General features: G+C 52.7%; 1 protein-coding gene across 3 annotated transcripts in view; it reads right to left on the reverse strand.

Moving 5' to 3' along the window:
• Positions 1-12,171, reverse strand: part of SIPA1L3 (signal induced proliferation associated 1 like 3) — a 111,087-nt gene that overhangs the window by 19,171 nt on the left and 79,745 nt on the right. For all 3 annotated transcript variants that reach the window (XM_081200144.1, XM_081200143.1, XM_081200142.1), the window contains 6 exons: positions 10,160-10,390; positions 9,595-9,756; positions 8,068-8,219; positions 5,163-5,272; positions 4,683-5,071; positions 1,641-1,859 (listed from right to left, as the gene is read on the reverse strand). In XM_081200144.1, coding sequence (XP_081056270.1) covers positions 1,641-1,859; positions 4,683-5,071; positions 5,163-5,272; positions 8,068-8,219; positions 9,595-9,756; positions 10,160-10,390 — 1,263 coding nt within the window. The remainder of the gene's footprint in view (positions 1-1,640; positions 1,860-4,682; positions 5,072-5,162; positions 5,273-8,067; positions 8,220-9,594; positions 9,757-10,159; positions 10,391-12,171) is intronic.

Consider the following 12,171-nt stretch of genomic DNA (forward strand, 5'->3'; position numbering starts at 1 on the left):
GCGCCTCCAAAATGGAAAACCCTTTCGTCTAGCGGGTTTTCCGTCTTGCGAGGCGTTCGTCTTGCGGGGCACCACTGTACAAATAAAGCTGTATTTGATGGATGAAAGGATATATGACTTTTTACATGACTGAGAATCGCATAGCCAGGGATGGAGAACTTTAAAGTGTAACAAAAGAGATCTTTACATTTCCCTGTTTCCCAGCCAAGTTAATCACACCCTTTTCTCTTCATCTGGGTTTGTTATTTCTGGAATGGCTACCTGTCTGGCACTCAGGTATCAGGATGCCAGGGATTATCACTCAGGCAGAGGGGCTGCTGAGTAACTGAGCTCACATGTCTATATGAATTTCTGAAGTTTTCCAGTGAGCCAGTACATAGATGCATTTATCAGTGAATTCTTATATTTGGTATTGTGCAGCAGAGGCCCTTGGAATAGGCAGGAAGAAATTGTGATGAAGTGTTTTGTGGGGACAAATCACAAGTGATTGTGCTGGTTTTGGTAGTGGGCTGCATGTGCATGATATCTGCTGGAGGGACAACCCCCCCCCAACCTATACATAAATTCCTGCAACAGTAGTACAGCTTGTTCCCTAAGTTTTATGGCAGTCGCACAGACTTCATTGGCCTTCCAGAAGCACACATCAGGAGCCACCACGCCCCAGATGCAGGCCATGCCGCAGAGCAGCAGGACCGCCTTCATCCATCCAACGGGAGCTGATCCATTCAAGGGCTGCTGTGGCTGATCTGTCTGTCTGCCCCCCAGCCCCCAACCCCAGGCAGGAGGGCTGGTGAGGGGTCTGCACATTGTGATAGGAATTTTATGGTCTTAGATATATAGTAATGTTCATAACTGCACATACATAGATCAACACAGGAAGACCAACCTGGAACCATTTTGATTCCTAAACTGAGCAAATGTTTCTCTGCAAGGTTAAACTGGAAAAGCCTCCCCATTGTCTCTTTTCTCACAAATCCTGTCTCAAGGATATGTCTGTTTGAATAAGGTGTGACCCTGTGACCTGGCCCAGGAAATAAGTATTTTACCACTACAAAAGAATGGCCAGGCTCCCTGGGAAATCCAATCAAGCAACCTGCCAGACAGGAGATAAACAAGGACAAGAGAAAAACAACATTTAAATTTCTGTGATGTAGTTGGGATGTATCTGAGGGGTGATCTTAGGTTACACCCCTTCTGTGATGTATGCATAATGTTTCTGGGAGTGGTCTTGATTTAGAGGATGGGAATTTCAAAAGTCTTTATAAGGCCTTGCACAGCAATTTTGGGGGTCCTCTTCCTCTCCTGCGTGTGAGGGGAGCACCCTGTTGCAACAGATCAATAAAGATCAAGCTTTACTAGCTGCTTTGCTTCTCAATATTCTCTGGTTGGCCTCTGTTATTTTCTCCTACCAATAGGGAACCTATGTAAGGACTCTATATGGGCTCTTGGATACCCCATAAGGGAAAAGGGCATATTTTATTTACAACAACATGCTCAGAGACCCTCTCCTCTTTGCCTCTGCCTTGCACGCTCCAGGGGCCGAGTCCTAAACAGACCTCAAAAATCAACGGCTTCGGGTGCGCCTCCCTCTTTCCCACCCCCCTACCCAGCAGAAGGAGAAGGCCAGGCCCCCTACTCACTTCTTGGGGTCTGCAAAGGCCGTGGGCCTGGCGGGGGTCTCCTCGCCCCTCTTCCACCCGGCCGGGAGGTGCTTGTTCCTGCCGCTCTGCTTGGAGAAGAAGGATTTGGGCACGGAGGCCGAGAGCTGAAAGGAGCTGGACTGCGGCATGTGGGGGCCCCGTGTGGCGTCAGCCGGGGGCGCCTTGTACACCTGGGCGGGGTACGTGGCCCTGCTGCTGCTGAAAAACAGAGAGGAGGCTCAGTTCGCTATGGGGAGGGTGCTGGGGGGACAGACAGAGATTGCCAGATGCGATAGGAATTTTGAGGTCTTTGCATATATGGAAATGTTCATAACTGCACGTACATAGATTAGCACAGGAAGACCGACCTGAAGCCATTTTGATTCCTAAACTAAGCAAATGTTTTCTCTGCAAGGTCAAAGTGGAAAAGCCTCCCCTTTGTCTTTTCCTTCACAAATCCTGTCTTAAGGGTACAGTGGTGCCCCGCAAGACGAATGCCTCGCAAGACGGAAAACTCGCTAGACGAAAGAGTTTTCCGTTTTGGAGGTGCTTCGCAAAACGAATTTCCTATGGGCTTGCTTCGCAAGACGAAAATGTCTTGCGAGTTCCTGCTGGTTTTCCCCCCTTTTCCTAAGCCGCTAAACCGCTTATCAGCTGATCTGATCAGCAGATAAGCCGCTAAAAGCCGCTAAAAGCGCTAATCCGCTAATCCGTCAATGGGCTTGCTTCACAAGACGAAAAAACCGCTAGACGAAGAGAATCACAGAACGGATTCTTTTCGTCTTGCGAGGCACCACTGTATGTCTGTGTTTGAATAGGGTGTGAGCCTGTGACCTGGCCCAGGAACTAAGTATTTATCACTCCAAAAGAATGGCCAGGCTCCCCAGGCAATCCAATCAAGTAACCTGCCAGAGAGGAGATAAACAAGGACAGGAGAAAAACAACATTTAAATTTCTGTTTAGACCGCCTTTTTTGTGATGTAGATATGATGTATCTGAGGGGTGGTCTTAGGTTACACCCCTTCTGTGATGTATGTATGATGTTTCTGGGGGTGGTCTTGATCTACAGGGTGGCAATTTCAAAAGTCTTTATAAGGCCTTGCATGCCATTTTTCGGGATTCCTCCTCCTTTCCTGCGTGTGAGGGGAGCACCCTGTTGCAACAGATCAATAAAGATCAGGCTTACTAGCTGCTTTGCTTCTCAATATTCTCTGCTTGGCCTCTGTTATTCTCTCCTACCAATAGAGAACCTATGTAAGGACTCTATATGGGTTCTTGGATACCCCATAACGGAAAAGGGCAATTTTTGTTTACAGCACAGACATGCAGCTCCCTTGCAAGGGGGCAGGAGTTCTTTGGGGAGAGGCCACCTGACCAAAGGGGTCATGTTCATTCAGCTGCTACCTGGGACCTATGAAAAAAAGACAGCCAGGGAACCAAGAAATTACACAAAGCAAAACAAAAGAATTGCCGTGAAAATCCCTGAAACGAGAGGTAATCGGCTATAGAATTGAATAACAAAAATGTAAAAAAATAAGGAAAAATTAACCAAAGACTTAACGAGATGCCGGGTACAAAACTCGTTTCACTGAACTAATCAGTTTCCTCAGAAGGAAATAAAGAATTTTAAACCTTAAATGATTTTAAGTGATATCAAACTCAAGAGCAGGGCTGAGTCGCTTCCTTGAGTTTACAAAAAAGGTATAAAAACCTCAATGACAAGTTTTAAACATAGCGCTATTTAAGAGAACACTGTAAACCTTAAATGGTTTTCAATGATTCCCAGCAAACTCAAGAGCAGGGCTGAAAGTTTACAAAAAGAAAAACTTACAAAGGAATACGAGATAAGCTGTTTAAGTTTCAAACAAACTCAAAAACAGGGCTAAGCGCTCCTGACTGCTGATGTTAAAGACTGCAACCTGGGACCTGGCGTGCTTGTGGGGAATGGCCACCAGGGGGCAGGAGGGGCTGCTGTTTTAGGGCGCCAATTTGGGGGTGATTTGGGGGAGGAGGCTGGGTGGCACAGGGTTAAAAACACGTTTTTCCACAGTGCATGTTTTAAGCATCATCATTACTATATTTGTTCATATCCCACTGTTCTCCCCGCACGGGGACTTTAAGGAGGCTTACGGCTAAAGTAAGAACAGCCACAAACAGAAGGGGAAAAGCCATAGTTGAAAACAATTAAATGTTAACAGAATAGCTGTGTCTATATAAAAACATGCAGAATCGTAACAATGAAAACATCATAAACCCTGCTTAATGCCCTCCCCTCAGATGTCAATGGAATAAATAGCTATCTGACTTTTGGAAGACATCTGCAAGGCAGTCCTGTAACTTCCTAATGATTGGTGCTTTCTTGTGTCTATAATATTTTGTTGGGAGCCGCCCAGAGTGGCTGGGGCAACCCAGTTGGGTCGGAGGTATAAATAATAATAATAATAATAATAATAATAATAATAATAATAAATAAAAGAGGGAAGTCCAGGAGATCCTTTGGAATCTTGTTTCTGTGTTGTATGTTGGATAATTGACTGTAAAAGCTTGATCTGAAAAACCAAATAAATAAATACAGTGGTACCTCGGGTTAAGAACTTAATTCGTTCTGGAGGTCCGTTCTTAACCTGAAACTGTTCTTAACCTGAGGTACCACTTTAGCTAATGGGGCCTCCCACTGCCGCTGAGCGATTTCTGTTCTCATCCTGAGGTAAAGTTCTTAATCCGAGGTACTACTTCCGGGTTAGCGGAGTCTGTAACCTGAAGCGTTTGTAAACTGAAGCATCTGTAACCCGAGGTACCACTGCAATAATAATAATAATAATAATGATAATAATATGATTATCAGGATAGTATAAATAATAGTAATATTAAGATTATGATTATTATCATCATCACAGCACCAGCCTTTCTGTTATCCAAGAGGGACAGGGAGGAGCGAGAAGGCCTTGCAGAGCCCTGGGTTCCCTTCCAACTCTACAATTCTATGGTTCTAGCAGGGGCACCTGGGAGAGAGGGGGCCAGCCCCAGAAAGGCCCCGCTCACCTTGGCTGCTTGAAGTGGTGGTTCCCGCTGCTGCCCCGGGCAGCCCCTCCGGAGCCCATCCCAAAGGCCTTGGGGCCGTGGTAGCCCCAGCTCTGCCCGCCAGAACCGACGGCCGGGGACGCGTCCCTGCGCTTGCCGCTGCCCGCAGCCTCGTGCAGGGCGCCGCCGAAGGGTGGCGGGGCCTTGGTGGCGGGCTTGTCCCTGCGAGAGGAGGACTTGGCGCTGGTGGCGTCGATGCCGCTGTCGCTGGAGCCCCCCTTGGCCAGGGGGTCCGGGTCGGCCTCGGCCGGGTCGGGCGTGTCGAACCAGCGCTCGTCGCTGTGGCTGCTGGAGGCATTGCTGGAGAGCGTGTTGCTGCTGGAATGGCTGCTGGAATACTGCCCCTCACCCTGGAAGCGGGGAGAGCAAGGGCGTCAGGCCTGCGGATGGGGAGGCCTCTGCGGGGAGGGGGTCCCCCCGCCAGCGCCCACCCCAGCTCACCTTGGAGTGCCGGTTGGGAGAGTCCTTGCCCGCCAGCTCTTGCCTGCTCGGCCGCTTGCTGCCAGACGGTGCCGACGCCCTGGGCTGTGCCGGCACGTGCCAAAGAGGCTCTGCCAAAGTCAAGGGAAGCCGGGAGTCAAACCTTCAGAAAGAGCCCCTTGTTCATACACACACACACACACACACACACACACACACACACACACACACACACCCCAGCCTGCCACATGCTCCAGCGACTTCTAAGAATGTATTTCTGGCTGCTAGATCAGGGCCAGGGGAAGCCTAAGGGGAAGTCCGCAAGCAGCATTCGAACACAAAACCCTCTGCCCTCCTGCGGCTTCCAGAAGCACAGCTGGGTCCCGTGAGAGGGGCACCCTTCAGCCTGGTCCAAGGCGTGAGAGAAGGGGCTGAGGCTCGCTGGCAGAGGGCGGGCACGACAGGCCTGCGCTTCCCTCTTGAAGCCTCCTTTCCTATCCCAGAGGCCAGGGCAAGCGCTGCCACCTTGGTCTCATAGGATGGGCTGCTCCTAGGCCAGCACAGAGCTAGGAATGATTGTTTATAATAATAACAACAACAATAATAACAATAATAATAATTTTTTATTTATACCCCGCCCTTCCCTGTTCAGAAAACCGGGCTCAGGGTGGCTAACAACAAATTTAAAACACTTAAGTGGTGCAACAAAAAACAGCATAAAATGCAGTATAAAATGCGAATAACAATGAATTCAAAAATCAATTTAGGGGGGAAATCCATCCAATCAACATTAGATGATTTAGCTAGCTGGTTAAATTAGTCCTATTTGGGCCAGTGAGGAGACCATGGGAGAATTAGCTGTGTGATCCCAGAGCGGGTGATCTTCATAAAAAGAGGAGGGGGAGGGAAGGAAGGGGAATAAAAGATCAGGCTATGTTCAAATTGAAAGCCAGGTGGAATAGCTCTGTCTTACAGGCCCGGAGGAAGGAAGTTAAATCCTGCAGGGCCCTGGTCTCCTGGGACAGAGCATTCCACCAGGTCGGAGCCATCACTGAGAAGGCCCTGTCCCTGGTGGAGGATATTTATCACATTTAGATCCCACCTTTCCCTCCAAGGAGATCAATGTGCCGTACATGGTTCTCCTCCCCTTCCCTTTATCCCCACAACAACCCTGTGAGGTTGGTTGCATCCCCAAATCACCACATGGGAGCATAGTCTCAACCTGCAGGTGACCAGGGGGTGGGGCAGGCAAGTGAACACCCCCTTCCTCCCACCATCCTTAGACAAACCACCAGAAGCCTGCCCCAAATACCTCCCGCCCGCCTGCCCCATGGCTGCATCCTCAGAAGCCCCAAGTCTCTCTAGGTACATCAAAGGCAGTTATGAGACACTTGTCAGGGTTTCTTGAGTTGCGATTCCTGCATTCAGGGGTTGAGCTAGATGACTTCTGGGGAGCCCAACTCCCCAATTTTACAATTCTATAAAGGGCTGAGCCCAGGCCCAGACAGAGGGGGGGGGGGCATATAGACCACTTGGCCCGGGCCTCCGATTCCAAAAGGGGCTCGGTCAGCATTTTCATCTATATTTTCCATTTTTGTCTTTATATGCAGATACGGTTCAAGCCTTGAAATAAAATTATTTGTCAGCATAGCTTTTGTGAAAATTATTTATATACTGACTTATTTATAAGACTTCAGTTATCCCCAGGGTAAAAAAAGGGGGGGCCAGTATACCTGAAGGTGCGTCTCCACCCCCATTGTTCTGCCCAGACGCTGAGGTCCAGCGCCAAAGGCCTTCTGGTGGTTCCCTCAGTGCGAGAAGTGAGGTTACAGGGAGCCAGGCAGAGGGCCTTCTCGGTGGTGGCGCCCGTCCCGTGGAACGCCCTCCCATCAGATGTCAAACTACCTGACATTTAGAAGACATCTGAAGGCAGCCCTGTTCAGGGAAGTTTTTAATGTGTGACATTTTAGTGTATTTTTGGTCTTTGTGGAAGCCGCCCAGAGTGTCTGGGGAAACCCAGCCAGATGGGCGGGGTACAAATAATAAATTATTATTATTATTATTATTATTATTATTATTATTATTATTATTGCATCAAGGAGGGAGCCAGCAGGCCCCGAAGCGATAGATTCCGGACAACCAGGAAGGAGATTCCTTCAAGTAGTCTCCCTCCTTCCTTGAAAGTTTATGAGCGGAGTTTAGATGGCCAACACTCAGGGATGCTTTGCTAAAACTGAATTGCAAGGGTTTTGAGCTCGACGAGCCTTGGGGGTCCCTACGATTTTATGAAATCCACACTACAAGGAAAAAATAACCCGGGCAGATGCTTATTTTTAAATATCTTCCACCACCTGCCTCCCAAAACTGTGCGTATACATTTTTATTTATTTTTATTTATACCCCGCCCTCCCCAGCCAAGACCGGGCTCAGGGCGGCTAACGCCAGGTATAAAAACAACTGATTAAAATACAGCGTTAAAATGCAGCCTCATTTCAGTAGAAACTCAAATCAAAAACTTTTTGGGGATGAAAACCTCAAGTCTTCACCAAGGCCAACTATCCAGACTGGTCCTAGGTGGGCCAGAAAAAAGCCCAGTGATACCCTCCCACCAGATGTCCAAGAGGAAAACAACTACCAGACTTTTAGAAGACATCTGAAGGCAGCCTTGTTTAGGGAAGCTTTTAATGTTTAATAGATATTTTAATATTCTGTTGGAAGCTGCCCAGAGTGTCTGGGGGAACCCAGCCAGATGGGCGGGGTACAAATAATAAATTATTATTATTATTATTATTATTATTATTATTATTATTATTATTATTATTATTATTATTATTTACCTGACCCGGGCCTCTGCCTGGCTCTGCAAGGCCCTGGCTGAGCCCAACTCACTCCCACAACCCCCCCCCGAAACCCCGCTCCCCCTTACCAGGCTTGGGCCTCTCCATGGTGCTCTCCTGGCTGGCCACCCCACCGGAGGAAGAGCAGGAGTCCCCGTTGGAGGCCGCCTCGTGGGCATAGAGGGGGTCGAAGGGCATCAGGGGGCGCTGCACTTGTGGGGCTGCATACCTGTGTGTGGAACTGGGAGAGAGAGAAAGGAGAGAAGGAATGAGGCAGGCGGCAGCTCAAGAAGGCAAACCGAGGCTGGGGAGGGGGGCGAATAACACCACCCAAGCCTGCCTCCCGTTCATTAGCAGGTTTTAAAAATACCAAATTTGTGTCAGGGGGGAGAAGAGGGAGGGAGGGGAATGAAGACGCATAGCGCTCCTCAGTTCAGTGGCCCAGGCAACGGAGGCACAGTTGCCCAGAAAGAGATGAGCAGAAGGGACGAGTGGGGGCTCAGCACACAGCCCCCTAACCACCGCTCTCCAGCCCCACACGTCCCCCCAAAGCAGCAACGCTCCACGGCCAGACCTCTCGGGGCAGGAGCTGCAGCGGAAGACTCAAGTCAAGTGCCAGGCCAGAGGAAGAAGATGCCCTCTTCCCCAGTCAGGTGGGCAGGGGGCAGCTAGGACAGCCCACCCCCCAGACCCTCCTGCTCTCTCCAGCTTCAGAGGGCGAGAGGGGAAGGAGAGGTTGCAGCAGGGCCCGGGTGCTGTGGCCCTGAATGGTGCCCTGCGAGGGTCCCCATTGCACCAGGCGTGCCAGCCGACGTCTAATGCCAACCAGGCCGGATGAAGTGGCAGCAACAGACCCCTGGGGAAAGGGAGAGGATGCTTCTCTCGGGCACCATGCCACCATGCCAGCCATCGCCTCAAGCTCAGCCTGCTGCCCCTTCCAGCCTCGACCCTTTCACTGCCCTCCCCGAAGTGGCCCAGCGCATGCCAGGGTGACCCATCGCTCCTCCACACGCCAAGCGCTGCCCGTCTGGCTAATGCCCCCCACCTCGGCAGGACCTGCATCCCTTTGGGCTCAGGGTGGGGTCTGGCACCGAAGCATCCGAGCATTTTGCAGCGGGCACCGTTTGCACGGAGTCACCGTGAAGTGGAACGAAGAGGAAAAAAGGAGAAGGAGGGTGCAAAATGCCCTTTCCCAACCCAAACACCTCCACCCGCCCACTTCGCAGGGTATCACAAGGTGCCAGCCAAACCTTCTCTGCCACTTGGCACCTTTTTGTCACACGTTGGAGCGCTAAGAAAAACCTGTACTAAGCAAGGACGTCGCTGTTAACAGGTAGGTGCCTCTGCAGCTTTCTTACTTCTTGTCCTGATTTTGGAGTGATGGGTGAAGCCCCCTGCCCTGCTGCCCCCCAACCCACCTGGCGAGATGGGGGGGGGGAGAGAATCTTCTGCTGCCTGGGAATGAAGGCCAGAGCGCCCAGGACTGGGGTCCCAAACTCTCTCTGCGCTGAGAATCGAACCCTCTGCCCTTCTTCGCCACTCCCTGCAGGGCCGTGCCCGGTTGCCACCTGAGATGTGCAGAGACCCCCTTGGGGTTGCCCCCCCCCCGTGCCTACCTTTCCGGAGATGGCTTGTAGCGAGCATAGGCCGCCCCCGCCGCTGCCCCCGAAGAGCCTGGCATGGAGAAGCTGCCCGAGGGCTGGCGATAGGACAAGATCCTCTCTGTCCCAGGCTGCGAGGAAGAGAGCGCTGGGGGGGTCTCTGGGAAGCTCACTGGCCTGGAAGGGGGGAGGCAGAGAGAGAGAGAGAGAGAGAGAGAAAGAGAGAGGTATCAGGAAGAGGAACTTCAGCGCTCTCCCTGGTGCCCAGCAGTGCCTCGGCAGGCAACTCTGCACATGTGCCTAACGCCAGAGCCTCTTCTGCACATCCTCAGCAGAGAGAGATAATGGAGCAATTAGTCAAAGGGGGGGGGAGGCAATGGGAGAAGGAAAGAGCTTGAGTCATGACCCACAGGGCACATGCGCTCTGCGGCAGGACCGTCCAAAGGGCACCGGCAGGCGCCTTGGGAAGCTGCAAAGATGTTGGATGCAGCAGCAACAGGAGGGCGAGGCTACCGGGGGGGGGGGAGAAAATGAGCAAGCCAAGCGCCCCCCCATGCCCGACCACCCTCCTCCTCCTCACCTCTTGCCATGCTGGGGCTGGGGCTCTCGGTAAGGGGCCACGGCGCTCTGCTTCGGGGTCCTGGTCAGGGACTGGGACTGGCCGTGGCTCGGCTGCGAGGAGCCGTGGGGGGCAGAGCTGCTCCACTGCCAGGCGGAGTTGCTGCGGTAGGGGGGCCGGTAGCCCACCGGCAGGCTCTCCTGCTCCCCCTTGGCCTCCAGGGTGCTCATCTTGAAGGACTCGGCCCAGCCCCTGCAGAGGGAGAGAGAGCAGAGCAGAGGCGCACTGAGCAAAGCTCTCCACCGTCCGCACGGAACGGGGTTGGGCTGGATGACCCTCCGCACCCCTTCCGACTCTTCCTTTTAGAGCCATCGAAGTTGGCCCTCATGGCCTCCACCAGGCCAGAGGCAATGTCACCAGATCCAAGAGGGCCCGTCTGGCCCCACATCCTGTCATCGTGGTGACCAGGTACCCCTAAGAACCCAGGAATCGTGATAGACTGCCTCTGGACCTGGGGGCTCCACAATAACAAGTAAGAAGAGCTCGGCTGCTGGATCAGGCCCAGACTCCTGTTTTCACAGGGGCCAAAAACCGCAAGCAGGATCCAAGCACATCTCCCCATCTCCTCTGACTTCCAGCAATTAGCACTCAGGAGAATCGCTGCCTCCAGCTGTGAAGGCACAGCACAGTCATCCTGGCTAAGAGCCATTGACAGCCTTCCCCGTCTCCTCCATGGATTTCTCTCATCCTCTTTTAAAGCCACCCCTGGCTCCTGTGGGAGGGAGTTCCGCAGTCCAACACTGAGCTGCATGAGGAAGGACTTTCGGTTACCTGAGTCATGCACATGGCAGGGGCTGCCAAGATGTGCGGCTTATGAAACAAGGAGAGAGACATGTGCTCAGAGAGACGGTGGGGAGCTGTGCTCATTGACCCCCCCCAAAACCCCCCCCCACACACACACTTTGCAGCTCCGATCCTCCAATGGCCCGATGTAAGAACTTCCATATAATTCTCGGAAGCAAAGAATCACGCTGAGTCAACCTTTGCGAAGACCTCTTGCCATGACTCACGCTCTACTCCATTCCCCATCCATCCCCCATGTGTCTCTGGGCTGCCCCCCCATTCCAAAAGGAGCCCCTCTTTTCTGGCTCTCCCTTGGGAGACCCCAGGTGGGTTCAAGGCCAGGGGCCACCTCTGCACCAAACCAGAACTTCCAGCGCGGCAGGAAGGCTGGATTTCAGAACGGGAGGGACAGCCGCAAGGGCCAGGCTCCGTCGGAGGATGGAGACAGCCTACCGCCTCGTGATGGGCTTCCCCTGGCCAGGTGGATCTGCACCCACTCCTCTGGGGTGCCACTGTTTGCTCGGGGGAGGGGGGGCACAGCACACGGAGCTGCAGATTTCACTCACCCAGGCAAGTCTCTAGCAAAAGCAAGCATCTGATTCCTCCCTCCGCCAGCTGGATCTCCAAAAAGCAGTGCTGGGAAGGATGAAGTCATTGGCAACAAGCCTTGGCAGGGAGATCTGCCCCCCCCCCCGGCAACACCCTGGCTTCAAGGGCCCGACAGGACCACCCCACTCAAATTTCAGGGCCAATACCTGCCTCTGCTGGGAGAGCCCCACTGCCCACCCCCTCGGCTCCGTGGAGAGGAAGGACAAGCAGCCGCATCAGTTCAGCCATTGTGCACTCCGTTCAGCACCGGCAATTTGGTTGGGGGGGGGCGGGAGGAGGGCGGACTTGCCGGCAAGCTGAGGGGTGCCTCAACTTGCTCTCCCAACCACACCTGGCGAATCAGGCAGGAAGCTGGAGAGGCCAAGGGCACAGCTGGGGCTCGCGAGGATGCTACTTAACTCTTTGCAGGCTCTATGCGTCCGCCTCCTCTAGAGGAGATGAGTAAGAGCAGCCCACTCGCAGGCGGGAGCGGAAAGGGGCCGCGCAGGGTGGAGAACTTCCCAAAAAGGGGAGCCTGGGAGAAGCCAGCATGAAACGCTCGCCGTCCTCACCCCGCTCGCGGCAAACGCAGCTTTTCGCAT

This window comes from Podarcis bocagei, assembly GCF_964188305.1.
Source record: "Podarcis bocagei genome assembly, chromosome: 7".
Classification (NCBI taxonomy): Eukaryota; Metazoa; Chordata; class Lepidosauria; order Squamata; family Lacertidae; genus Podarcis; species Podarcis bocagei.